The following is a 27,754-nucleotide window of genomic DNA, read 5'->3' as shown; positions in this document are numbered from 1 at the left end:
CCCGAGTTTCGATAATTTGGAGGTTTTAGTCTCATTATCCCACCGAAATGGCTATGGCAATTTGGTGTGTTGTCTTCATTGTGGGTATAAAACATTCCCGCATAGAATATTCGGTAGAAGTTTTTATGTAGCCTTCATTGAACGATACCTTCCGATTTTCAATATTTCATGGTTTTAGCGGCATTATTCAACAGAAATGGCTATATTTGGAGGTATCAAATATTTTAGCAGAGAATTGTAGGTATAAATCCATGTTTTCATTCATAAAACGATACCTACCGATTTTTTGGGGATTTTGAATGTTTTAGCCACATTATTTAACCGGAATAGCTTAAACCTGATTTCAATATAATTTAGGCTTTGTTGTATTAAAAAACGTGGTCTTGATCGAGTTATTCCAAGCACTGAAGTCAATGATCATGTCATGTTTGCTGTCCCACTTACTAAATTTGTAAATCTAACCAGTAAGAATAAAGTTTTCAAAAATTGGACGCAATCGCGTTATTCTGCAACCATAACACACATTAATGGCAGAGGCCACAATTGTACCAATACGTCTAATAATCTCTGATATTTAGCGATTTGTTAAAACCCATTGTTGGGGAGGTCCCCCACACCCTCCATTATCGGTATTCTCCCACCTTATGAACCTACACACAATTTCATCCAATTCCGTCCAGCCGATTCGGTAGTTTAATTTAGGAAATCATGTCAGTCTTAAAGAACCCTATATACATTTAGTTAGGTTATATATACACCGAATTTCTTTAGTGACCAATGCACATTTTTTAGACGTTCTACTTATTTAACCATCTTTGAAATTATGTCTTGCCTGATTTCTCAATCGATTTTTTGGAATTTCGGTCAAGGGACATTTAACATTATTTGGGTTGTGCTGTATTCCAAACTGTGGGGTTGATCGCGCTTTCCCAATTATTGAAGCCAGTGTTTATAGCGTTTTTGTAGTCACGCTTACTAAAATTAAGGATATGACCTATGATTATACATTTTTAAAAAATTGGGCTGACCGCGATATTCTACTTCCGAGATGACCATTCAGGATCAAGACAGTTATTACCATAGTATTGCAATCAATTTTTAAACAATACGTTCAAAATTATATTTGATTTCACGTTTTCTTAAAAAAATTTGTGGGGGAGGTACCCTGGTCACTTCACTGACCAGTATTAAAAATAGCTAAAAACCTATTCTCAGACCTAAAAACTCCACATACAAAATTTCATCGAATTCGGTCCAGCCGTTTCGGAGGAGTTTAATTTCGAACATCATGGCAGTCTCGAAGAATTTTATATATATATAGATGTTTTTCGTAGGCAAGTACTTACTTCCTGATATAATGGTCCAAAACCTGTGAATTATATGGTGACCAACTGAAACGACAGGTGGTCGCGATATCTATCGAGGGGAATGACACCCAAAATAAGACCCACTTTCAAAATGGAATATGTCGGTCCATTCCTTACGATACCTTGCCCGCAAAACTTTTTGAGCTTCTATCCAAACCCATATTTTTGTCGGTTCATACGCCCAAAACCTTTCAAATATATACTTTTTTGGGAAAAAAGTGTTTCAATTCACACAGCCTGAGGGTATACCTCTGTCGGCAAAGTCGACTTATCCTTCTTTACTTGTTACTAGGTTTTGCTTTTCTGTATATTCGGACATTTGTATATTAGGAAAAAGACCCTTTTTTGTATTCAACATTTACGAGGAGCACTAGAAAACTTTCAGGCCTAGGCAACACTCAGTGTCGCCATGCGTCATTTGACATTTTTTGGAAAGTTTGACAGTTTTTAGCCTAAGCGTACTCAGGACAGTTTGACATACGACCATGTGTTGGGTTGTTTACAGTGGCTTGATTGAGACACCTCCAAAGCATGGGTTTTGAACGCTTTTACAAATGAAATCATTGGATGCCCTGTCATGGCTGCACTGCGCACGTCCCACCAACTCCACGTTTTGTCCGGTCAAACAGGCGCTAGTTTGAATCGATGTGTGAGAGCTCGCATTGTCATGATGCAGAACGATTCGCCCTCTCTTGTTCGTTTTTCGAATTTCTCAGGAGACTTTAGGCAAACAAATTGTAGTATAACCCACAGAAGTAACCGTATTAGATTTCTGAAGCCGTATAGTCGCCACACGGTCAGTTTTGCCGAAAAAACAGGCGACCATTTGCTTCGAAGGTCTTCTTCCATTAACAACTTTCGTTGGATTTGGCTCTCTTTCGAATAACCAAACGGTCGATTCCAGTTTTGTTTCGGGATCCTAGGCATAGATCCAAGATTCGTCGTCGTCATCCACGGTTCTTGATGGATCGCAGTGATATATTTTTTAATATTGATCGTTGAAGTCGGATGAGCATAATGTAAATGTACTTCATGGGAATCATGGCCATTTAACTGTTTTTGCACCTTAATATGCAACTGATGCTACATCGTGGTCTCCAAATATAATTTCACAAAGTGTATATGAAATAAAAGGGATGTATTCCCTGTTTTGGAAAATCGGATGCACATCATGTCATTTCAACTATTACGCGGTTTCTATGTGTAGTAATTTTTACTTTAACTTTATTTTAATTTTAATTTTATGCCGCAATTGGAAGTACTTTTGATCCATAAAGCAAAAATTGGTTTCAACGGAATGTCTTCATTATTGCACGAATATTTGACGAAAAAGAGAAAGAACTCTAACATTTTTTCTTCAACCTTTTCTTTAAAACCATAAAACAAAACAAGTAAGCCAAGGCTATAGTCGGACGGGGCCGACAATGTGAATTCCTACACCGCTACCCCTGGGAATTAGCTTTTCACAAATCAAAATTGCTCTATGGAACAAATAAACTTATTGTAAGAAACAACATTGTGGATTCAGGCACCGACCGTATCACACCAATCTTAAACAATAATGTAATAATTGTTTCACAAACATCCCAGAAGGGACAAGGGAGACTTCTCTCATATCAATGAGTGAGTGTAATCCGATTCATATTCGCTCAATGATATGGGACCCACAGCTTATCTCCAAATCCGAACGGCGCACGTTGGGGCAATATTGAAAAAAAAAACGGGTCTTAATTGAAAAATTGAAACACAAATTTTTGATAATCTGTCTTGACAGGGTTAACGAGTACAAAATTCTACCTCACTAGCCAAAATAGCAAAGTCGTATGTTGTTTACTTTTCGTGTAGCACAGTGTTAAAGTTGAACATATTTTTAAAATTAAAGAAATAGGTGAAATGTATTAAATTTTGCTGCTTTTAAATCGCCATAACGTAGTTTTTGCTACATAAACTTGACATTTTCAAAATGGATATGTCAAACAGAGGTAATTCTTAATATTTTAGGAAAAAATTGTTCTGAAAAAGTCTTGTAGAAACGTGGTTAAAAAATTCGTCAAAATGTGTCCAGATTTTACATAATTTTGAAATGTATTGAAGCATAACAAAAAAAAGAGTGTCGAGAAGGTCGTGAGAATTTTTTTTTGTATTTTTCTCTTGATCGTTGTCTTTCATATTGCGCAAACAAAACTTGCGTCTTTCTTGCGCATTTTGATTTATGTCAAAAACGGTGGAAATAGCCTTGCGTCAAATTTTTGTATTTTGGGGTTTTTGTCTTCGTTTTTCCTGTTATTGTTATACAGTATATCGTGTTTTGGTTTAATATCTGTGTTCACCCTACATTAGACAATGTGTGCAGGTCCACCATAATGTTATAGTTACTTTATAATGATTTATATGAAATGATGGCGATGCACAAGGGCTGAAATCGCAAAAAATGGAGATTAATTAAAACAAATTAAATTCGGTTTGTGGTATAACTGTCGTTACATGGTAATATGGTACACAATTCTAAGTCTTTAACCAAAATCTCAAGATCATATATTGTTTACTTCTACAGTTACACTGTGATAAAGCTAAAGAATTTTTAATAATTTGAAGAGCATCATAAAAAATTAATTTTTTTGGTGTATAAAGAGTAATATTTTTTACGCATCAAAAGTAGCAATACCTCTCCAATCCCTCAATTTGCACCAAAACTGTGTTCCGTTATACTGATTGAAGTGTAAACATTCGAAAAATATTAACATTAGATCACTCAAATGCTTCCCTGAATTAATAACCGTTTTTTTTGGAATCTTGCCCCAATGTGCGGCGTGTCCTAAGACAACACTTGTACAGAAGTTGTACATGGCTGAAATACTCAGAAAATGTCGCCAACAATACTGAAGGGTATTTTGCCACCATTGAAAATTTGATGTTCACTAGCTTGGGATTCGCTTTGAAAAAAGGTGGCAAAGCGACCCATGCTGCAATGTATGTATAATAATCCAATTGGACAATTAATACGCTAGGGCACCATGTAATTTGCAAAAATGCAAAAACTGTGAATGGGAAAATCTGGTTCTCTACACAAAACCCATTATATATTAGGCAGTAGGCCCGTTATCTAGCAGACACGTTATTGCAATTTGCATCAGGGGGAAAGGTCAGTAGTTTTTTTTTCATATGAAGGTTACTTTGCCGGTATCATAAAATATAGACCAAAAATATATTTTTATTCATACAAAAGTAATGATCCATTTCACCCAAAATTGTAGGCATCTTCTTCTACCTAAACTCTTACCTCGTGCAAAATTTCGTGAATAGCTATAATTGCGACCTCTAGCGTGCTTATGAGTACACTACAAACAGATAACTGGGTATATTAGGCTGTCACTTATTTATCTTATCATGTACACCAACACAATTGACATCAATAGAAAGGTCAAGAATTCCTCTTCCAAGTATAGCTTACTTGCCCGGAAAGTCTCTTCTCTGTATATTTAAAATTTTCACAATTTTCACATAAAAGATGTGGTCCATTTAAACCTCTAAGTGTTATCTGATCTCCATCTCAAATTGCAAGCTTCGTCTTTGTCATATACTTTTACCTTATTTAAAATTTCGATCGATCGATTTTGATCGGACTATTATTGCGACCTACAGAGCCGCTACAAAATTGGATAAATATTATGTTTTTGGTCCATTTCACTCGCTAATTATTTCGCGATCATCACCAATAAAAATAGGGATCCATTCTGGTCTGAACCCGACCTCCATACAAAATTTCGTGGCGATTTCGGAGAAGCTGTTTCAAACTTTTGTTTTTGAAATCAAAAGAAGCACATGTTTATTAGGGCTTTAGTTTTTTCAAACTTAACAAAATACCACACATATTAACGAATGTTGTTCCGCCATAGCGATGTTTTAGTGTGCGGCACGTCATTCGGGCTTGGAGGAGGTTACATGTCAACCACATGAAAACTTCATGGGTGTGGGGTATAAAAATTGGAATAATATAATTTTAATTTTTTTCCTAATATTTTCTTCGCATTGTATATACATGAATATTATAGCCCCGACATTAACGCCATAGCACTATAGGTAATTTGCCCAGTTTTTGAGGCAAAAAGTTGATTTTGCAACTTTTAATAATAATAATTTTTTAGTTTGCATTGAAAAGAGAACGTGTCAAAATTTATTAATATAAATGATATTTTTCAAAATAGCGTCATTATCGCGGTTTAAATTTCAGTCAAAGTGAGAATTTCGAAGAAGAAATAAAAAAATATATATTGTAAGGCATATTTCAATGTATTTAAAATCGCTGAAAAATAAACCAAATATAATTAAATGGAAAATGAAAAAGATTGGCAATTCCGAGAGGAATTTATTTAATATATAATATAGCTTAAACATTTTGGGTAGCGACCAGAAAACACAAAAAGTCAGAAATAAATATTTTATTTTTCTTAAACTCACTTCATATAGACTTGTACTAAATTGGCCGTGTTTGGCCGTGATTTTGCCTCCAAGAACACATTACTGAAAGTCTTCTGCATTGGTATTACTAGGTTTCAAACCCCGATTCTGCCCGTTTTTTGATATTTAGGAGATTTTATTAGGTTACTTCTCAATAAAAAGTCTTAAAATTGTGGACGTTTGTTTTAAGGAAATAAATAATAAATATAAAAAATATTATTGTTTACAATTTCATTGCAAGTAAAATAAGGAATGGCGACAAATTGTTCGGTATATCCGTGGTTTTCTATAAACGGTGCGGCAGTAGTAAGCTTTATTTTATCTCTCTTTTACATATTAATCATTGATACGGTTTAAAGGAGTACTAAACTCGTCCTTATTAATGTATTTAAAAAAAATATACAAAACTATAACAATTCGTTGGAAAATCTACTCGCGGGGACAACATTTTTTGTTATTAACTACCGTGATCGTTTTCAACAGTTTGTTGTGTATAAGAAAACTAATGAAAATGACATTGGAAAAAATAGCTTAGTTCGTTATAAACGTAGTTGCTTATAACCGTTGTTCCTTATATCCGAATTTATCTGTAAAAATCTTTGTTTTATCTCACTTTTACACATAAATAATTTAAAATGTTAAAAAATCCTTTAATTCCGCTGTTATTAATTTTTGCCTCAAAAACAGGGCAAATTACCTATAGCGCATAGGCTTCATTTTATTTCTCACAACGTCTGGATGCTTTTGTATTTTTTTTACATATTTTTTGTAAGCATTATTATTTCAAAAATATACATATTTGCAGATACGTAAAATTTTGTAATAAATTTGATTTTTCGCGAATTTATTGAGACATTTCACGAGTTTTTTGACATCATCGCAAAGGGTACAAATTCAGTTAACGTCAATGGCTTATAATAGCTTATTATATCAAGCCCGGATTTTTTATGCGCAACGGTCATATTTGGAATGACCTTTTTTCTTTATGTATGTACCAAAAATCATTGATATAGCAACAAAATTTTTTTTGAATTTTTTTGAAATGGAAAACTCAATTTTAAATATTTTTCCCCATATGCAGTTTACAATTTGTATTCATTATCGAGGGTTTACTCGGCAGAAATTTATGAAATTACGGAATTTAATAAAAACACATTTCTAATTTACATAAAGTTTGCATAAACGAAATTTAATTTCAAACTCTTCATTACTTCGAACTTTCAGTTACAAGAAGAAAGACACTTAAAGTGACAAGTTTTATTAACAAGAAAAATACAATGCATATCGTCTGCTACGCACCAAAAAGTCGTAAGTCCACTTTTTTGGAAATCGCGTTTTTGTTAGAATATGAATGATAGTACAAGTCAAAACACGTCGTATGATACAAAGAAAATGCTAGTATGTCGCGTTTTTCTATATGTTTGCCCTTGTCGGAAAAGGTCGTAAGTCCACAAAACGTACAAATTTGAGTACGAAAAGGTCGTAAGTCTACAGGAAATGAAATGAATGAAAAAGAATACTACAGCTAATGTAGTTCAGATATAATGTTTAACGTCATCCATGGTTGGTATACATTGCAAAGAACAAGCCCACACCTTTGGATGCTAATCGGATGATATTTGGCGGAGCCAATGGACCAAACTTTTGACCAAAAATCTGATAATTTCTACTTAATAATTTAGTTATTTATTTTGCAACGAAAATGTATACTTGACTGCTATTTTGCTTTATAAGCGAAAATGTGGACTCCTTTTCATTGATGGCAATTGTGGTGATGTATGTGTTCAAATACCTCGCATATTGCAAAATTTTTAAAAAATCAAATTTTGTATTTTTTGTCTTATATCTTACTTGAAATTGTATGTGGTGCTTATATGTATAATACGTCCTTTGTGTTTTGCAAAATAAAAAGGTTGACGTTTTCGCTGATTATATAGGCATTTCCAAAGCGGTCCCGAGCCATATTATCATACATTTGTATGTATTTGAATCATACATTTTTTTAAAGTTTGAAACTATTCGATCTGGTCGATGATGCAAAAGTCGCGTATATGTGTGATTTTAAATACATGTCAAATTGAGATCAAGTGTTTGAATTTATCTTTTCGGATCAGTGGAAAAGTTCAACTTAAAAAATTAATAATTGAATGACTGCATTGGAGTTCTAACCCACATTTATATTTGACAATTCCGTTATATAACAATATTTTAATTTGCGTCAATGGAAAGGTCAAAAGTTCTTCATATATTTTTAAGAAACTTTACCGAAATATGTCCTGCGTAAATTAAAAAATGCACCAAAAATTAGACTTGGTTATTTCTAACGCCATATGATAATTTTCACCGGCCAAGTAGATATTGAACTTTAAATGCGCTCTCTAGCATGGTAATCGTTACACTACAAACAATTAAAACTGTGGATCCCGGTATATATTTGGCTGAAACATGTACATCAATATATTTGGCATCAATGGAAAGACCAAGAATTTCTCTTCCAAATATAACTTACGTGGGTGGAACGTTTCTTCCAGGAATAAAAATATATTCATCATATCAAAGAAATTACCATTTTCACCCAAAAGTTTTGGTCCACTAAACCCGCTAATTATTATCTGATCATCATGTTAAATTGCAAGCTTTTTCTTTGTCTTAAACTCAAATCATTCTTTCAATTTCGCTCTGATTGGACTATTATACAAAATCAGGAGAAGTACAAAATCGCGTTTAAAAAGTTGGTTTTGGTCTATTTCAGCCCTTACGATCATCACCAACATCTAATGGGGTCTCTTCTGGTGGGAACTCGTCCTATCAACAAAATTTCGTAACGATAGTTTTATAATCTAGGACTGGAGTTTTATTACAATTTTTAATGGACGGACACACATAGTACGATCGCTTTACCTCGTCGAGGTATGAAAAATGGCAAGGGGGATCTGCGAAGAATACTTCGCGATGTTACATTAATAGTGGACAAAACAATAATAATAATAATAATAACAATAATAATAATAATAATTTTGTTTGGTAATAATAATAATTATAATAATACTAATAATAATAATAAGAATAATAATAATAATAATATTAATAATAATAATATTAATAATAATAATATTAATAATAATAATATTAATAATAATAATAATAATAATAATAATAATAATAATAATTATAATAATAACAATAATAATAATAATAAAAATAATAACAATAATAATAATAATAATAATAATAATAATAATAATAATAATAATAATAATAATAATAATAATAATAATAATAATAATAATAATAATAATAATAATAATAATAATAATAATAATAATAATTTTTTTTTTGCGGCTCAGATGGGAAAATGCCTTTGCGCATTCACGGCGAGTCGTCACTCATCGTGGTATGTCGGGCTCGATCTTTATACCGACTAAAAACCCACCTGATCACCTCTGGGAGCTGCGTCCACCTCGGCACCACTTTCGTATTACTTCGAGGTGGCTCCCAGGCCCTTGTGGCCTTCTTCTCCTTGTTTGCTTGCGTCCAAGCACCGCTGTTTGCTTACTCTAAGCGTTATCTAGGTCTACCTTTTTCTTTCTTAACAGCTCTTCGCATTATCTTGCGATTGCATTCCACTGCTCTCGATCTGTTACCATTTTCTCCACTAAATTTTCGACATATATATCGCCAATTTCTGCTCGGAGTTCGAGCCATCGATTGCACGAAAAGAACGTGTGCTCCGCATCGTCTATTGTTTCTTCTTCCTCGTATAGGCAAAATGGGGAACTACACTTTCCTCGTTTAAACAAATATTTTCGGAAATATCCATGACCGGAGAGCATCTGTGTGATGTAATAGTTCACATATCCGTGTCTTCTATTCACCCATCTTCTTATGTTCGGAATTAGCTTCGCAGTCCATCGTCCATAGGTTTCTTCATCCCAGTGCCTTTGCCATTTTGTATATGTCTCTTCTCGCACTTGTTCTGCGTTCGCATATGCATTATGTGAGAGTTGTGCCTCAAACAGTTTCGACCGTTCTTCTGCTACCAGGTCGATGGGTATCATGCCCGCTATTATTTGAACAGCTGGTCCTGATACCGTGCGATATGCAGAAGCAACTCGCAATGCAGCTGTTCTTTGTACTGCTAGTAATTTCTTGGCTTTTTGTGCAGTTAACAGACTCCGGGCCCATATTTCGCATCCATATAGGAGAATGCTGTTGCACGCCTCCATCAGTAGCTTCCTTTTATTGGGAAGAGGTCCTCCGACATTTGCCATCAATTTGCTGAGTTGGGCTGTGATATGCGTAGCTTTTTCAGTTGCATATTTCATCTGCGCAGAGAATGACATAATAATAATAATAATAATAATAATAATAATAATAATAATAATAATAATAATAATAATAATAATAATAGTAATAATAATAATAATTGGCAACGCTATGCAGTGGTAGAAGTGAAAAATCAACCTCTTAATTGAAAACTAAAATAAGTTAACTATCATTTGAAAAAGAGAATTGGTTGTGCCTAATTTACATTAAGTAAAACATTTTACGCTGCTGGTATATGAAGTTCCATTGTAACACAGTCTATATTCATCGTATTTTGGATCTGTAATATTGCAAGGTATCTCGTGGTTTTAAGGTGTTGTTGCAGTTTTGCATCTAGTTGCTTGCATTTTGTTTGTGTAACATTTTTTGTGCTTGTTGACGATCATTGTGGTCAACATAGAACAAAGCCGACCATTTTCTACGTCGCCGTTAATAAGTAACAACGAGTGTTGGCAACTCCGTCTCTTTGACGCCGTCGACCTATAAATCGCCAGCTTCGATATTATTCGGCTGATCATAAAAAAACGATAAGAATAAGGAAATAAGCAACAACCTAACCTGTTTTCATTCCTTGCGATCTCAACAATTATAAAATTCCTAAATATGGATTCATACCCTTGTGGAATTTGGAATTTGCAAAAATCATGCTGACTGCGATAATATTTCCAAAGCAATGTTTACTGTGCTGGAGAAAAGTAAAAACGTTGAATATACTTGTATTAGCTGTGTTGCGAATCCATCAAAAAAATCTGACGATGCTTTCAAAAAGGAAATGCGTGAACAATTTGCATTTCTCAGGAATTCATTTAATTCACATGCCACAGAGATTAAGAAAGAACAGATGGAACTTAACCAAAAGTTTGAGGATGTTGTGAATGATTTTCGTGCTGAGTTATCTAAAGGCTTACAGGAGGTTAAAGATAATGTTACGGACTGCAGAAACCTTGTGAATTCTCATGATGTATACAATAAAAACAAATTCATTGAACTTGAACTGCAGAATCACAGGTTGCAGCATAGACTAAACAGAGCCGACATGATTATAACCGGCATTCCTAGTGACATTAACGATCTGAAAGATATTGTTATACATATTTGTGCTGCTCTTGAAGTGGGTATTGCTCCAGAGCATGTTGATAATGTCGTGTACATCAAAAACTGTCGGTCTGTTCTGATCAGGTTCAAGAATATTCCTAAATGAGATGAAATCATGGCTGCCTACTACAAATCTAAATCTCTGAAGTTATCTGATGTCCTGGGCGGATCTGTGGAGACACGTGTTTATTTAAATGATAATTTGTCTAGTCTAGCTAACAAAATTCACAAAATCTGTTTCAAGATGAAGAAAGAAGGCAAAATCTCAGGACATAACATCATCAATCGTGAATTACCTAAAGTGAAACTTTTCATGCAGAATCAAAGCCCTAAGGAACTCAACCTTCACCAGTGTGTTGATTTTTTTAGAAACCACCAGTTTTATATATAATTCATTTTTCTTTTATAAGGTTTTTCATCTCATCTTTTTCATAATGTTTTTTCAATTTAATATTTTTTGTTTTTCAATTAAGCGGTTAATTCGCTAAAAATGGATTTGTTTTTCATATTGAAAATGTTTTCAATGTTTTATTTTGAATTAGATTCAACTTTGGTTATTCCGTTCCCCCAAATATATGAATATTGTCTTAAGCTCTATGACTTCTGACATTAATCTTGGTCCTATAGCAAATGACAACATTATGATAAAAAAAAATATCACCTCATCTTTTTCAAGAAACTTAAATATTGGACATATCAATGCTAAAAGCCTCTGTCCTTCTAACTCCAGTGTCAAGCTGGATGAATTCAAAAATGTTTTTGGTGATTCCGGATTAGACATCATTGGTGTTTCAGAGACTTGGTTCAAGCCTACAATATTTTCAAGCACACTTTCAGTTCCTAACTTCAACTTGATCAGAAATGATCGTGTTTCTCGCCATGGTGGTGGCGTTTGTCTGTACATTTCTAGGCATTTGCGTTATAAAATTATTTTCAGAGGCGTACAATTTGGTGAATGTGAGTCGTTATTTGTTGAAGTTTTTGGTACTAATACATCATTTGTTGTTGGTGTGGTCTATTTGCCAACCGGTGCCATTGATGTTTTTGAAAACCTACATTCAGATTTATTTGACAGATTCCCTAACATTTTGGTAATGGGAGATTTTAACTATAATTTATTCGATCCTTTCAGATCTGTCACTTTTCGGTCTCTTACAGCTAGATGTGGTTTTAACTGCATCCATAATTCTTTACCTACGCATGTTAATGTGCCCACAAATCGCACCTCTTTGATTGATTACTTTCTAACTAGCAAACCGTCATATGTTGCCCATAACACCCAGATACAATATCCATTTTTTTTCATCTTATCACAGTTTTATTTTTATTCTTTAGATTTTGTATCTCAGGTGAGAAGTGATTGGGTTGAATTAAAGGATTACAATAATTTCAGAATTGATAACATTGCTGACACGTATATTGGTGTTGATTTAGATTCAATATATCATTCTAATGATGTGAACTCTCAGCTATCTACTTTAAATACGGCTATTGATATACTTCATTCATATGTTCCTACGGTTAGATTTAAACGTAATACTAATGATAATTCTTGGATGAACACATCTGAAGTTAAGGTAGCCAGAAGAGATAGAGACTCTTCTTATGGTGCTTATCTTAGGAATCCAACAGAGCTTAATTGGAAAAATTATACTCGTCTTAGAAATAAGGCTAAGTCCACTATATGGAAAGCTCGTTTTCGCTTTGGAAGTAGAATGTTTTCTAATGTAAACGGCTCACAAATGTGGAAAAAGTTACGGCATTTAGGTTGCATTGGTCGGGAAGAAGCTTCTGTTGGTGAAGACATTGATGTTGAAGCCATTAGAAAAAATTTTCTTAATAACATGTCCCCACCAGATGGTACTTCTTTCAACTTTGAAGAATTTATTGATGTTACTGATTCATCTTTCTCTTTTCATTCCATAACTAAATATGACTTGGTTCTTGCACTTAATTCTATAAAATCAAATTCATCTGGTTATGATCAAATTCCAATTAAATTTATAAAACTGATTTTTCCGGCTATTTCAGCTTATGTTCTACATTTCTTTAACGCAATTCTTACTGTTTCATGCTTTCCATCTGCGTGGAAACTTGCTCGGGTGATCCCTATCTCTAAGGGTGGACAGAACTCATTAGACAATTACAGGCCAATTTCTGTACTTCCGTCTATGTCAAAAATTCTTGAGAACGTAATGAAAACCCAAATTCTTGAACATTGCCAACGTTACTCTATTTTTAGTCCATGCCAGTTTGCTTTTCGCAAAAACCACAACACTACATCGGCTTTACTAGCAATCACTGATTCCATAAGAAAGCATATTGAGGACCATGCTAATTGTATGTTGGTATCTTTAGATGTCTCTAAAGCGTTTGATCGTGTCAATTATGTAATCTTACTCCAAAAATTGAGAGATAAATTTATGTTCTCTAAAACAGCATGTAAATTAGTTTATTCGTTTTTAATTGAGCGTAAGCAGTATGTTTCTTTTAATGGTTTAAATTCTGGTATTGGTAACGTGACTTCTGGTGTACCGCAAGGGTCGATTTTAGGACCCATACTCTTTCTTGCCTATATTAATGATGTCGTAGATGCACTAGAAAGCTCTATATGTAAGCCTTATGTTTTCGCAGACGACATTTTCCTACTGTTTCGTTATTATTCTTCGGAAACATCCGTAAATTCCCACCTTAGCTTCGTTTCAAATTTATTATTTTGTAACAAGTTGGAAATAAACCCTGCGAAGACTAAATCTTTGTATTTTCATCCACGAAATCAACCTAATTTTCATTGCAATATTTCACTAAATGGACAAAATATTGAATTCGTAGACTCCTTAAAATGTCTTGGTTTAACTCTCGATTCGCAACTTTTTTTACTGATCATATTAATGACATTTCTAGAAGAGTGAGAAGACTTTATAGCCTTAAATCTTTTACACCGTTCATTATTAATGTCCGTATTAAATTATGGCATTGAAGTTTTTTCAGGAACTTGGTCTTACAATCTTGATAGGATTGAACTAATAGTGCGAACAATTTTAAGATATATTTTTCAGTTGGGTATCCATGAACATGTTCGTGCCTTCCAATTAACATCTGTTTTTCTTGGTAGCAATTGTCGGGATTACATTAATCTGCGTACAGTTCTTCATTTTTACAAAATAATGAGAACTCAACAACCTCTAGCTTTGGTTCGAGAGTTCTCCTTTATTAATTCCACACGCAACATACAAATTGATGTTCCATTAGTTCGAACTTCTGCTTTTGAACACTCTTACCTAATACGTGTTTATCGTGTATGGAACTGTTTTCCAAGATCGCTAAGAAAGTTTTGCTATTCTTACTCCACCTATAAGAAATTATTGAAATCACATTTTAATGGTGAATTGAATACATAAGATTTACTCATTGCTATGGGATCATTTATTTTTTTATTTATAATTTTATAATATTCATATGGCTGGGGGGCCATCCTAATTATTGTTAGTTTTTTTTAAATCTGTCTATTCTATTATAGTTTACCATTATATTAAGTTAATCTTCCAATACATGTATAATTGGCCTTAAATGGCTTCCTTTGTATTGAATGTAAATAAATTGAAATAATAATAATAATACTACTAATAATAATAATAATAATACTAATAATAATAATACTAATAATAATAATACTAATAATAATAATACTAATAATAAAAATAATAATAATAATAATACTAATAATAATAATAATAATACTAATAATAATAGTAATAATAATAATAATAATAATAGTAATAATAATAATACTAATAATAATAATAATAATACTAATAATAATAATAATAATAATAATAATAATAACAATAATAATAATAATATTAAAGTTAACGACGTTGGCGACACTGTGCCAAAAATTAATTCCGCAGCATAAGCTATTTCCACGTTCTAACTTTAACACGCGCTTCCGATCCAGTTACAATATTGCAAACCATGAGAACTTTTGTATTATCAGCGTCTGCATACTGGCGCATGTTGGTGGAACATGATCCATGAGGCTAACGAGCCAACAAAGTTGGCTAAGAATATTTAGTCTTGGCTATGGCGTGTTCGAGTTTAGTGTTGAATTAATTAAATAATTTTGTTTGTTAATTTTGAAGTGAGATTTAAAATAATTGTAAATGTTGAAGATAATTAAAAGTGATTTATTTAATCCTTTAAAAGTGAATAACCTGTGTTTCATTTAATAATAGGCGCAGTTGGAAGCGCCTAAAAATTAATTTTTTCAACGTGACCGATTGAAATCCTTTAACTGGCGCCCGAGCAGGGACCTGACTTAAGTGTATAGTGGTCCTGTGAATTTTAAATTAATTCACAAATTTTAACTCCTCCTTCGCTAATCCGGTATTCCTGGTAATCAATAAATTTAAAAATAATTACGGAAGGTTACCGAGGTGAATGTGAAGCAACCCGTACCTTAGTAGGTATCCACGATTATAAAAGTGGATTTGCAAACAGGATAAATACGGACCTTCCGTGGGGAGTAAAAGGGTTTTAAACGGTCGCGTCGCGAACTGCAGCCAAGACTCTCGAACAAAACAAAAATAAAAAAAGAAAATAAAAAAGAAATTACATTTGAAATAAAAAATTACCAATGAAAACAAAAATAAAAAAAAGAAAATTAAAAAGAAATTGTATTTGAAATAAAAATAATTACCAATGAAATCAAATTGAAAAAAGACAATTAAAAAAATTATATTTGAATTACAAATGAAATCAAATTGAAAAGGAAGGAAATTAAAAGAAAATTCTAAAGAAAATCAAAATCGCAAGTGGAATATTAAGTAGAAATTAAATTAAAAATTGAAAGAAGAAATAAATCAAAATAAGTAAACTATAAATCTTTCGAAGAATATATTAAAAAAGGAAATAAAATAAAAAATTAAAAGAAAGTGAAAGTGAAAGCATAAAGGATCTGATTCATAAACTCCAGGTACGTGAACATTTTATTTTATTTTTTTTTCCTCCTCCCCCTTGTCAACTCGGAAAAAAATGGAAGAACTAAGAGCCACGGTAACGACTATGACTGGAGCCATAAATCGGTTTATGGAACAGATCAAGTCGGTAGAGGCTAGAATAGGGACGATAGAAGCAAGTTTGAGTAATAATGCATTGGGAAATGTTTTAGGTAGGATAGAGCGTCTTGAAAGTAGGCAGGTTGCCGCAGTGTCACCGGTGCTCACCGACGAAGGATCCCTTCAACGACCACGAACCGAAACGGAGTTGAAAAGAATTGAGAACCTTTGAGGGCAATCCAACTCAGTATGTTTCCTGGGTTCATTCAGTGGAAACTTTACTGAAGGATTTTGAAATAGTTAAAGACAAACCGATTTATCGTGCAATTATACAAAGTGTCCGCCAAAAAGTTATAGGAGCTGCAGACACAGCTCTGGTATCATACAATATATTCGACAGTGATTGGACAGAAATCAAACGAATACTTTCCCTTCACTATGCTGATAAACGAGATATTCAAACCTTGGAACATCAGCTTAATCAGCTTTCACAGGGATCTTCAAGCGTAGATGAGTTCTATTCGACAGTTAATCATCAACTTTCACTTATTATCAATAAATTAAAGACAGAATTCCACAGTGAGCAAACCATAAAAGCTTTAGTCGGAACGTACAGGAACAGAGCGTTAGACATTTTCGTACGAGGATTAAAACCGGACCTTTCCCGTATGATTACAATACAGCGGCCAGGAAATCTCCCTGAAGCGTATTCCGCTTGTCTGGAGTTGCAGAATCTAACCATGCGAAATAACATAATATATGCAAAGACAAAAACAAATGGTCCGAACCCCACTGAAATGAATTCTCGCCCTGGGCCTTCACGGCCTCCAAAACCATTTCATCGGCATTCGGGATGGCAGAATCAGAATTCTCGGCCTAAAAATTGGGAATATAATAAGAATCCTAACTTTCGTGTAAATCAAAATTCAAATTATGATAAGCCAACATTACCTCCACGGTATCCGGCCATAAAACACGAACCGATGGATATCGATAGGACAATACAATCTCGTCGGATAAATTACATCAATCATCCTAGGACGGCTGAAAAAAGAGGCGCATACGAAGTAAGCACAGGGAACAAACAATCTAAACTTTATCATATTGAAACTTTTTCTGATGAAGACCCCATGACTGAGAATGGGTCAGAGACAGACGCTTGTCAGGAAGAAACTGTAGACGAAATAAATTTTATGGGGGAAGGCCATCAAGCTTACCCTATATAGAATACCCTTCTGCTAATGGCGCTACTTTATGTTTTTTGATTGACACGGGTTCCAACAAGAACTTTTGCAACCGACGCTTATCACATGGTAGCATAACTTTAGAAAAACCAGTAAAAATTCGATCAGTAGGAGGAGATATTGATATAGATAGGAAAGTAATTGGACCATTTTTCAAATTTTTAGGAATAAGTGAACCTGTTGAATTTTACGTTTTGCCAACGCTGAAAACATTTGACGGAATAATTGGGGACGACACCCTTAAACGGAGTTGAAAAGAATTGAGAACCTTTGAGGGCAATCCAACTCAGTATGTTTCCTGGGTTCATTCAGTGGAAACTATACTGAAGGATTTTGAAATAGTTAAAGACAAACCGATTTATCGTGCAATTATACAAAGTGTCCGCCAAAAAGTTATAGGAGCTGCAGACACAGCTCTGGTATCATACAATATATTCGACAGTGATTGGACAGAAATCAAACGAATACTTTCCCTTCACTATGCTGATAAACGAGATATTCAAACCTTGGAACATCAGCTTAATCAGCTTTCACAGGGATCTTCAAGCGTAGATGAGTTCTATTCGACAGTTAATCATCAACTTTCACTTATTATCAATAAATTAAAGACAGAATTCCACAGTGAGCAAACCATAAAAGCTTTAGTCGGAACGTACAGGAACAGAGCGTTAGACATTTTCGTACGAGGATTAAAACCGGACCTTTCCCGTATGATTACAATACAGCGGCCAGGAAATCTCCCTGAAGCGTATTCCGCTTGTCTGGAGTTGCAGAATCTAACCATGCGAAATAACATAATATATGCAAAGACAAAAACAAATGGTCCGAACCCCACTGAAATGAATTCTCGCCCTGGGCCTTCACGGCCTCCAAAACCATTTCATCGGCATTCGGGATGGCAGAATCAGAATTCTCGGCCTAAAAATTGGGAATATAATAAGAATCCTAACTTTCGTGTAAATCAAAATTCAAATTGTGATAAGCCAACATTACCTCCACGGTATCCGGCCATAAAACACGAACCGATGGATATCGATAGGACAATACAATCTCGTCGGATAAATTACATCAATCATCCTAGGACGGCTGAAAAAAGAGGCGCATACGAAGTAAGCACAGGGAACAAACAATCTAAACTTTATCATATTGAAACTTTTTCTGATGAAGACCCCATGACTGAGAATGGGTCAGAGACAGACGCTTGTCAGGAAGAAACTGTAGACGAAATAAATTTTATGGGGGAAGGCCATCAAGCTTACCCTATATAGAATACCCTTCTGCTAATGGCGCTACTTTATGTTTTTTGATTGACACGGGTTCCAACAAGAACTTTTGCAACCGACGCTTATCACATGGTAGCATAACTTTAGAAAAACCAGTAAAGATTCGATCAGTAGGAGGAGATATTGATATAGATAGGAAAGTAATTGGACCATTTTTCAAATTTTTAGGAATAAGTGAACCTGTTGAATTTTACGTTTTGCCAACGCTGAAAACATTTGACGGAATAATTGGGGACGACACCCTTAAAGAATTGGGTGCTTTAGTTGATAGAAAGGAAAATGTTTTAGTTTTGAAAAATTATTTTAAAATACCATTAAAAGAAAAAGTAACAACAGAGTCAAATTATGTATTAGGTGAAGAGTATGAACCAGAAGTTAGGACAAGAATAGAAAACCTTATTAATAAATACAAGCCACTTTTTGGACCACTCGATGGTAGTGAACTAGCATCAACGAACGTTCAGGCAGAAATCAGGACAAATACAGACGAGCCAATATATACTAAAAGCTATCCGTATCCAGTCTGTATGAGGGAAGAGGTAGAGAGACAAATACAAGAATTACTTTCGGAAGGAGTAATAAGACCCTCGAAGAGTCCATATAATTCACCAATTTGGGTAGTACCCAAGTAGCCAAAACCCAATGGTGAAAAGCAATATCGAATGGTAGTGGACTTTAAACGTCTAAATGCCATAACCATTTCGGATACCTACCCAATTCCGGATATTACGTCGACTTTAGCTAGCCTAGGTAAAGCAAAATATTTCACTACAATAGATCTCACATCAGGCTTTCATCAAATAGCCATGAACCCAAAGGACATTCCAAAAACTTCTTTTTCAACGGCTAACGGTAAATACGAATTCTTAAGATTGCCTTTTGGCCTTAAGAATGCCCCTGCTATATTTCAGAGAATGATAGATGATGTCCTCCGGGAGTACATAGGGGAAATTTGTTTTGTCTACATTGACGACATAATAGTAATTGGGGACAATATAAGAAATCATCTGAAGAATATAGATACCATTTTTGCGAGGCTCCACGAAGCTAATCTTAAGGTGAATCTTGACAAAACACATTTCATGAAACCCGAGGTGGAATTTCTTGGCTATATCGTTGGTTCTGAAGGAATCAAACCGGATCCTGCCAAGGTAAAGTCCATCGAAAATTTGTTACCCCCCTCGAACTTGAAAGAATTGAAGAGCTTCTTAGGAATGACTTCCTACTATAGGAGATTTATTCGGGATTATGCAAAAGTAGCAAAACCCCTTACAAACCTTACAAGAGGAGAACATGCCCAAGTAAAAGCCAGTCAGTCTAAAAAAGTGCCATTTACTTTAAATGATGAATCCTTAAAGTCTTTCAATAGACTAAAATCCATGCTTACTACAGCAGAGCTACTGTCTTTCCCTGACTTCGAGAAACCGTTTAATTTAACGACGGATGCCTCTAAAACAGCGCTAGGTGCCGTTTTGTCACAAGGCGAAATCGGCAAGGACAAACCCATAGCATACATCTCTCGATCTCTTAACAAAACTGAAGAAAATTACGCCACGAATGAGAAAGAGATGCTAGCTATTATATGGGCCCTTGATAATCTCAGAAATTACTTATACGGAGCAAAGAAAATAAAGATATACACTGATCATCAGCCTTTGACATTTGCACTAGGAAATAGAAATTTTAATGCCAAATTAAAACGGTGGAAAGCGCGTATTGAAGAATATAACCACGAGTTGATTTATAAGCCTGGAAAATCGAACCCTGTGGCTGATGCCCTCTCAAGGTTAAAAAGTGCCTCAAATAATTTGTATCACTCTTCTACTGAGACGGCTAGTGAAGGAATGACAACGAATTCGGATGAGACCCGAACTGCTTCAGAGGGGCGAGAGGACGATGATCTTTCTTCAGCGGCAACAGTTCACAGTGCAGAACAAGATGCCTCTGACTTGATACCCCATGTGGTGGTACCTATAAACGTGTTTAAGAATCAAATTATACTAAGATTCGGAATGGACATGACAGCGATTGAAGAACCACACCGTGGTTATACAAGACATTTCATTTCCTCGAAAAATTGGTAGCAAGAAAAACTTATAACTTTGTTTAAGGAAAAACTTCGACCAAATATCCTTAACGGAATAAAAGCACCAGAAAGTCTTCTTGGTGACATACAGGAAATTTATATTGATCATTTTTCTAAATATAAAGTGAGAATAACACAGAGGCTAGTTACAGATATAACTTCGAAAGAACGTCAATTTGAAATAATCGAAGCCGAGCATAGAAGAGCTCATCGTAATCCCAGGGAAAATTGTGAACAAATTTTAGAGCAATTCTACTTCCCGCATATGCGCGCTAATATTAGGATATATGTTGCTAGCTGTGACGTTTGTAATAGATGCAAGTACGACTGAAAACCTCCACAAATACATCGCCAAGAAACACCTGATCCCAAATTTCCATGCGAAATCCTCCACATGGATATCATGGAAATTCAAGGACAAAAATTCATTACCTGCATAGACAAGTTTACCAAATTCGCTAAATTCTTTGCTATTAAGGACAGATCATTGATCCAAGTGCGGAAAATTAGTTAAAGTTTTGCATTATTTCACGGTGCCAAAAATTCTTGTTACTGATAACGAACGCAGCTTCTTAAGCCCTTTAATTGAAACGTTCATCAAGTCTTTAGGTATTAAATTTTATCTTACGCCGGTACAAAGAAGCGAGGTGAACGAGCAGGTTGAGAGACTACACTCGACGATAATTGAAATTTATAGATGTTTAAGGGCTGAATACCCAAATCTGTCAGTAAGGGAATTAATTGAAGTCTGTGTCGATAGATATAATAATACCATTCATTCAACAACAAAGAAAAGACCATGTGACTTATTTTTTAATAGAAATGGTAAAGCGAATTATGAAAACCTTTTATCAGAACAAAGGAAAGTTAACTCGGATCTTAGACTCTTACTTAAAAGACACATGACAACTCGTAATGCACGAATGAATAAAAAAAGGCAGAGCCCAAAAAAATATAGAAAGGGTGATAGAATATATGTTGCTATCAAAACAATCAAAGGAAAAAACAAAGCATTATATAGAAAGGAAATAGTTGAAAAGGATAATAGGGTAACGGTGTTGACAAGGAGCGGAAGAAGGATTCACAAGGAACATATAAAGTATATAAATGGACAAAGTCCAAAGAAAAATATTAAATTGTAACAGCTCCTTTTTGTTTCACTCACTTACATATAAAAATAAAGCAAAATAAAAGAAAATCAGCTCAGGTAGGCAGCTTCCGGGTGATGCACTAATATTATAGAATGACGAGTCGCATCGCGGGCTACGGATGCGATGGCGGTATGATATAAGGTCATCATTTAGCGTTCAATGTAAACCAAGGAACTATCCATGACTTGGCTGACAAAGAACCAAAACGTAATAACGAAGAATTGAACAAAAAAGGAAACCCTTATCATTAAACTGAAATAAAATAAAAATATTAACTAAGCATAACTGTCATAACAAGAGCATTCCTGTAAGTGGGATGGATAAATCGTACCCTAGTAGGTCGAGGGAGGCATGCCTGCTCTGGACTAAACCGGACTAATACGAAGTCCCCATGGCAAGCTCGAGAAAAAGGACAGTCACCGAAAAGCAAGAATTGCAATGAGGAAAAATAAAAGAATAAAAATATACAAATCCAAAAAAATCTTTGCAGTAGTAATTTATACCGATTGTGATAATCAAACTTGGTCCATGGCTTAAGAGACTATTGTTTGTTCATTCACTAGAAGGCAGATAATTACTCTGAATTTGAAGATTAATAAGGAAATAATAATGTATCAAGAAAAAATTATCCAATTATATGAAAAGAGAAAAGTTTATATGTAAATTCTGAAAGAAGATTAAAAAAAAAAAGAAGAAAAATATTTAATCATTCTTCATCTACACATTTCATCATCATGACATCGCCCAATCTTTATTGATATAATTAACTTATATTATTTTCAGAAAGTATTTTTTATAATCATGCATCTCAGAATAACTCTCTTCATCGCATTCAACCTGATTGCTTTTGTGAATTGCCTGCAAATCTATCAGTACAAAACACCGCTGGTTTCTTTGAAGATTGGTAATGGATGGATAGTAGATGGGAACTTCAAGATCATACATGTCATCAACTTGGAACAATACATAGACGCAGCTGTAAATGTATCATATCTAATCGAACGACACATCCCGCCAAGTAAAAACAAGGAATTCATTTTACACCACATGTTACAGATGCAAGAACGCCTTAATGCATTGATAAATGTAAAAAGAAGAACGCTTAGATCAATCAATTGGATCGGATCAGCGTGGAAATGGGTTGGTGGAAGCCCTGATTCAACGGATTGGGATAATATACTAAGGAGTCAAGAAAGTATAATCCTAAACAATAATGAGCAATACAAAATTAACGAGGAGCTCCAGCAGAAGACAAACCAGGTTACAAAGAAGATTAATGAAATAATCACCAGAATGAATAATATCACGAGTGGGAAAGACTATACCTTAAAAGAACAAAATACCATCAACGAGGTCATTATTTTGAGGAATGAAATAAATGAAATTGTCCGAGCCTGCCAGTTGGCTAAGAGCGGAATTGTCAATACAAATTTGCTGGACCAATCGGAGATAAATAGAGTAATTGACGAGTTGAGACGCTACCTTATGGCAATGCAATAGAGGCAGTGGAATATGGAATCCCATCAATTTACACGAACGGTTCACTACTATTGTACATCCTGTCAATACCAAAAATTGGGAAACAGTTTTATAATTTGCTTCTCACAAGAGCTACTATTGATGACGGAAAGCAAATATATCTGTCATTCGAGAGGGTCCTTGTTAGTGAAGCTGAGACTTATGGTATCAAGGATAACTGCCTTTTTATAAACAATTCGACAGTTTGTAAAAGATCATCCCTGATTAAATTAGAAGAAGGGGACTGCCTTAACACCATTCTTAGAGGCGGATCGGCGAAATGTAAATATAGACACACCCAAGAAGAAATTGTTGAATTATTGAGTGACAACGTTATCTACATGACAAACTACAAGGGCTTCATAGAGTCGAACAGCAAAAAAGAGTTTCTTAATGGCACATACCATCTACAACTTTCCAATGAGTCGGTGACTATCGGGAATCATTCTTACTCGAGCACTTCCATCACGGAGGTTCAAGCCTTACCACCAGTGCTAGCAAATATTACACATAACGACCTGCTGCTTGACATAGAATATGTCCATGAGATGGGCCTAAATAACATCAACCGATTGAACCAGTTGGGAGTAAGATTTAATGGTACCATTGGAATTAACGCTATGTTCATTGCCTCAGTTACCTTTTGCATTGGATGGCTGTGGTACCAACAAACAAGGAAATTAAATCTCCCAAAGTTACGTGTCCAATTCCCCACCGTAGATTCACAGATCTGCGGGACGCCGATATTTAAGGAGGGAGGAGTTAACGACGTTGGCGACACTGTGCCAAAAATTAATTCCGCAGCATAAGCTATTTCCACGTTCTAACTAAACAAGCGCTTCCGATCCAGTTACAATATTGCAAACCATGAGAAACAACTTTTGCATTATCAGCGTCTGCATACTGGCGCATGTTGGTGGAACATGATCCATGAGGCTAACTAGTTAAAGTAAATAATTTTGAAGTGAGATTTAAAATAATTGTAAATGTTGAAGATAATTAAAAGTGATTTATTTAATCCTTTAAAAGTGAATAACCTGTGTTTCATTTAATAATAGGCGCAGTTGGAAGCGCCTAAAAATTAATTTTTTTCAACGTGACCGATTGAAATCCTTTAACTTTAATAATAATAATAAAAATAATAATAATAATAATAATAGTAATAATAATAATAATAATAATAATAATAATAATAATAATAATAATAATAATAATAATAATAATAATAATAATAATAATAATAATAATAATAATAATAATAATAATAATAATAATAATAATAATAATAATAATAATAATAATAATAATAATAATAATAATAATAATAATAATAATAATAATAATAATAATAATAATAATAATAATAATAATAATAATAATAATAATAATAATAATAATAATAATAATAATAATAATAATAATAATCTTTAATACAGCAAGCGGTGGAATATTATTTCTTCCTCCTGAAAAATGTCTAAAAATGGACTTACGACCTTTTCGTACGTAACAGGCGATATAATTAATTGAAATGTGAACACTCATAACAAAGGATTGGAGATTGCGTGAATGTATATACTCACAAACCACAAAACATTTTTCAATTGCGGTTTATTTTCCTAACTCGCATTTTCTTTACCACCCCCTTAGCACGATGGCTGGTATTGATTTCTTAAACAAAGGTTTTGCACAAAGGAATGCAAGCCTCCTGTATTACTTAAAATTAGAAAATACTTCAAATTGATGTCTACATATCCATAAACAATATAACTTAGGTATACAGTGACGGCCAAAACGAAAGCATCCCTTAGTATATTTTTTTTAAATGGTAATTTTTGTACGAAATAAAGTTGTATTTTTTGCATTTTTCTTTTTATATAGACATAAGTAAATCTCTAATATTGGAAAATACAAACGTAAGGAATTCAGAATTTAATAAACAAAAGGTAAAATTCAAAAAACATTTTAGGTCTCAAACATAAGCGGACAAAACTTAAGCAGCCCCCAATTCGAGGTACAACAAAAACTATTGAAATCAATATTTCGTTGCGTATCCTTTATTCTGGATAACACAAGCACATAGTTTAGGCATAGATGATATTAAATTATTACTGCAGGCGATATTGCTTCCCAGGTTATTTTTGCGGCTTCAAATTAATTTTCTTTGGTTTTGCAATTTTTTCGGTTGATTTTTGAGTTAACGATCACCCACAAGTCCCCATCGAAAGCTAAGATCAGGGGATTGGGCGGGCAAATGGAGAACTTCTGACGAATTGTTTTGGAATCACTCCTTAACAACTTCGATACCTGCTTTGGCTCGTTATCTTCCTGGAATGTCCATCTAAGTGGCATCTCTTCTTCAGCATAATGCAACATCACGTCTTTTACTTGATACGATACTTGATCCATAATTCCATTAATTTTATGAATTGGTCCATCCCATGCCCAGAAAAAATTCCCTAGACCATTATGTTTCACCGTTGCACATTTGATCTACGCCTTATGCCATCCGAATCCGTTAAAATCAACTTAGATTCATCAGAAAACAGCACAGTACTCAGAAAACTACACTGTATTTTCACCTGAAATAATTACTAATTTTATATCCTCTATGCCAGAATAAAGGATACGCAGCGCAATATTGATTTCAATAGTTTTTGTTATACCTCGAATTGGGGATGCTTTAGTTTTGTCGGCTTATATTTGCGACCAAAAATGTTTTTGAATTTTAACTTTTATTTATTAAATTCTGAATAGCTTATCTTTGTATTTTCCGATAATAAAAATATAAATAAAAAGAAACACACAAAAAATGTACAACTTTGTTTTCTTAAAAAATTAACGTTTTTAAAAATGTACTGAGGGGGTGCTTTCGTTTTGGTCGACACTGTAGATACTCACTTTACTTACGATTATAAACCAACAATTCCGCAATCCTGAATAGGTTGTTTCCACAAACACCAATAACTTTAGGTCTATACGTAGACGCGGTTCAGTACGATGATCCGGTGCAGGCGAAACACCTCTACTCGCATGTTTCCCACTACCCATGCGGCATTTGATGATTGGCGTTGGCCGAGTGTCACGCTGTATAAAACTGTAATAAAAGATAAAGAGAATAAAAAACTAAATGAACACATACAAATAAAACAACGTGAAAATAGTTGATGCAGTGAAAAATTACAACAAATACAAAGAATTCGAAAACTACAAATCAAATATTGTGGCGTTACAATGCGCATAAATAAAACCACAAAAACACATAAAAAAAGACATGGTGGTTTTGGCGATTTATTTGTCTTTGTCCGATAACTGCGGGCAAACAGTAAGGTTAGGCAGACAGGCAGAGCTACTGATGTTACCATGAACACTAACCGTAGCTTTGTTCCTTTACTTTTTTAATGGTAAAAGTGGTAAAAGTGTCAAAATTTCTCAAAATTACTCTCTCATGAACATTTCTACCAGAAAAGTAAAGGAACGGAAAAATGGTAGATCTGGTAGCAATGTCAAAAAGAAACATATAAAATAAAATTTTCGTCTTTTATTTCGCAGTTTTTAAATTAGTTTTGTCAGCGTTCGACTTTTTTTTCTGTTCTTCGTCCATTTTTTCTTCATTGTGAAATAATCGTCAAACAAAAGTCGAAAAATCAGTTCTACCATTTTTTACCTGCAGAAATTTTGCTGGTAGCCTGTGGTAGAAGATAAAGGCATATGCTCTCACTGTCCTCTTTCACTCTCTTAAAAATTGCTGCCAGTTTTACCACTTTTTGGGGTTAAGGAACGCTTTGCAGGTTAAAAATGGTAATAAATGGTAAAAATTGTAACCTCAGGTATGTAAAGGAACACAGCTCATGCCAAGCAAAAACAGAAAAATAAAACGTACAACGAGACTAGGATCACATTACATGTAAGGGCACGATTGTTTGATTGTTCAATTAATAGTCGGGTTAAATCTCTGTCCGCAGCAATTCATGTTAATGGGAATAGCGACCAATGTCATGTTATTGCAAACCGAACATATTCATCAACAATACATTAGGTCATATGCACTATACGAATGTTAGTTGGAAGTAGGGAAGAAAACTTTTTTGTGAGGAAAACAAAAAGTTAACTTTGCAAAATTTAATATGTTAATTATATCCTGCACCACAATGCGAAATATTCGTCGTAGA

The 27,754-nt window shown here is 34.1% G+C and overlaps 1 protein-coding gene across 2 annotated transcripts in view; it reads right to left on the bottom strand.

Moving 5' to 3' along the window:
- LOC141402111 (bifunctional heparan sulfate N-deacetylase/N-sulfotransferase-like) overlaps positions 1 to 27,754 on the bottom strand; it is a 192,647-nt gene that overhangs the window by 94,506 nt on the left and 70,387 nt on the right. The window contains exon 2 of one of the 2 annotated variants that reach the window (XM_073982789.1): positions 26,484 to 26,679. In XM_073982789.1, coding sequence (XP_073838890.1) covers positions 26,484 to 26,679 — 196 coding nt within the window. The remainder of the gene's footprint in view (positions 1 to 26,483; positions 26,680 to 27,754) is intronic. The other variant, XM_073982790.1, reaches the window with a different exon arrangement.

The sequence above is a fragment of the Musca autumnalis genome, unplaced genomic scaffold (assembly GCF_047663935.1).
Source record: "Musca autumnalis isolate F117 unplaced genomic scaffold, ASM4766393v1 scaffold_4, whole genome shotgun sequence".
In the NCBI taxonomy this organism is placed as follows: domain Eukaryota; kingdom Metazoa; phylum Arthropoda; class Insecta; order Diptera; family Muscidae; genus Musca; species Musca autumnalis.
The sequence above is the reverse complement of the archived record's forward strand: the minus strand, read 5'-3'. Positions and strand labels throughout refer to the sequence as shown.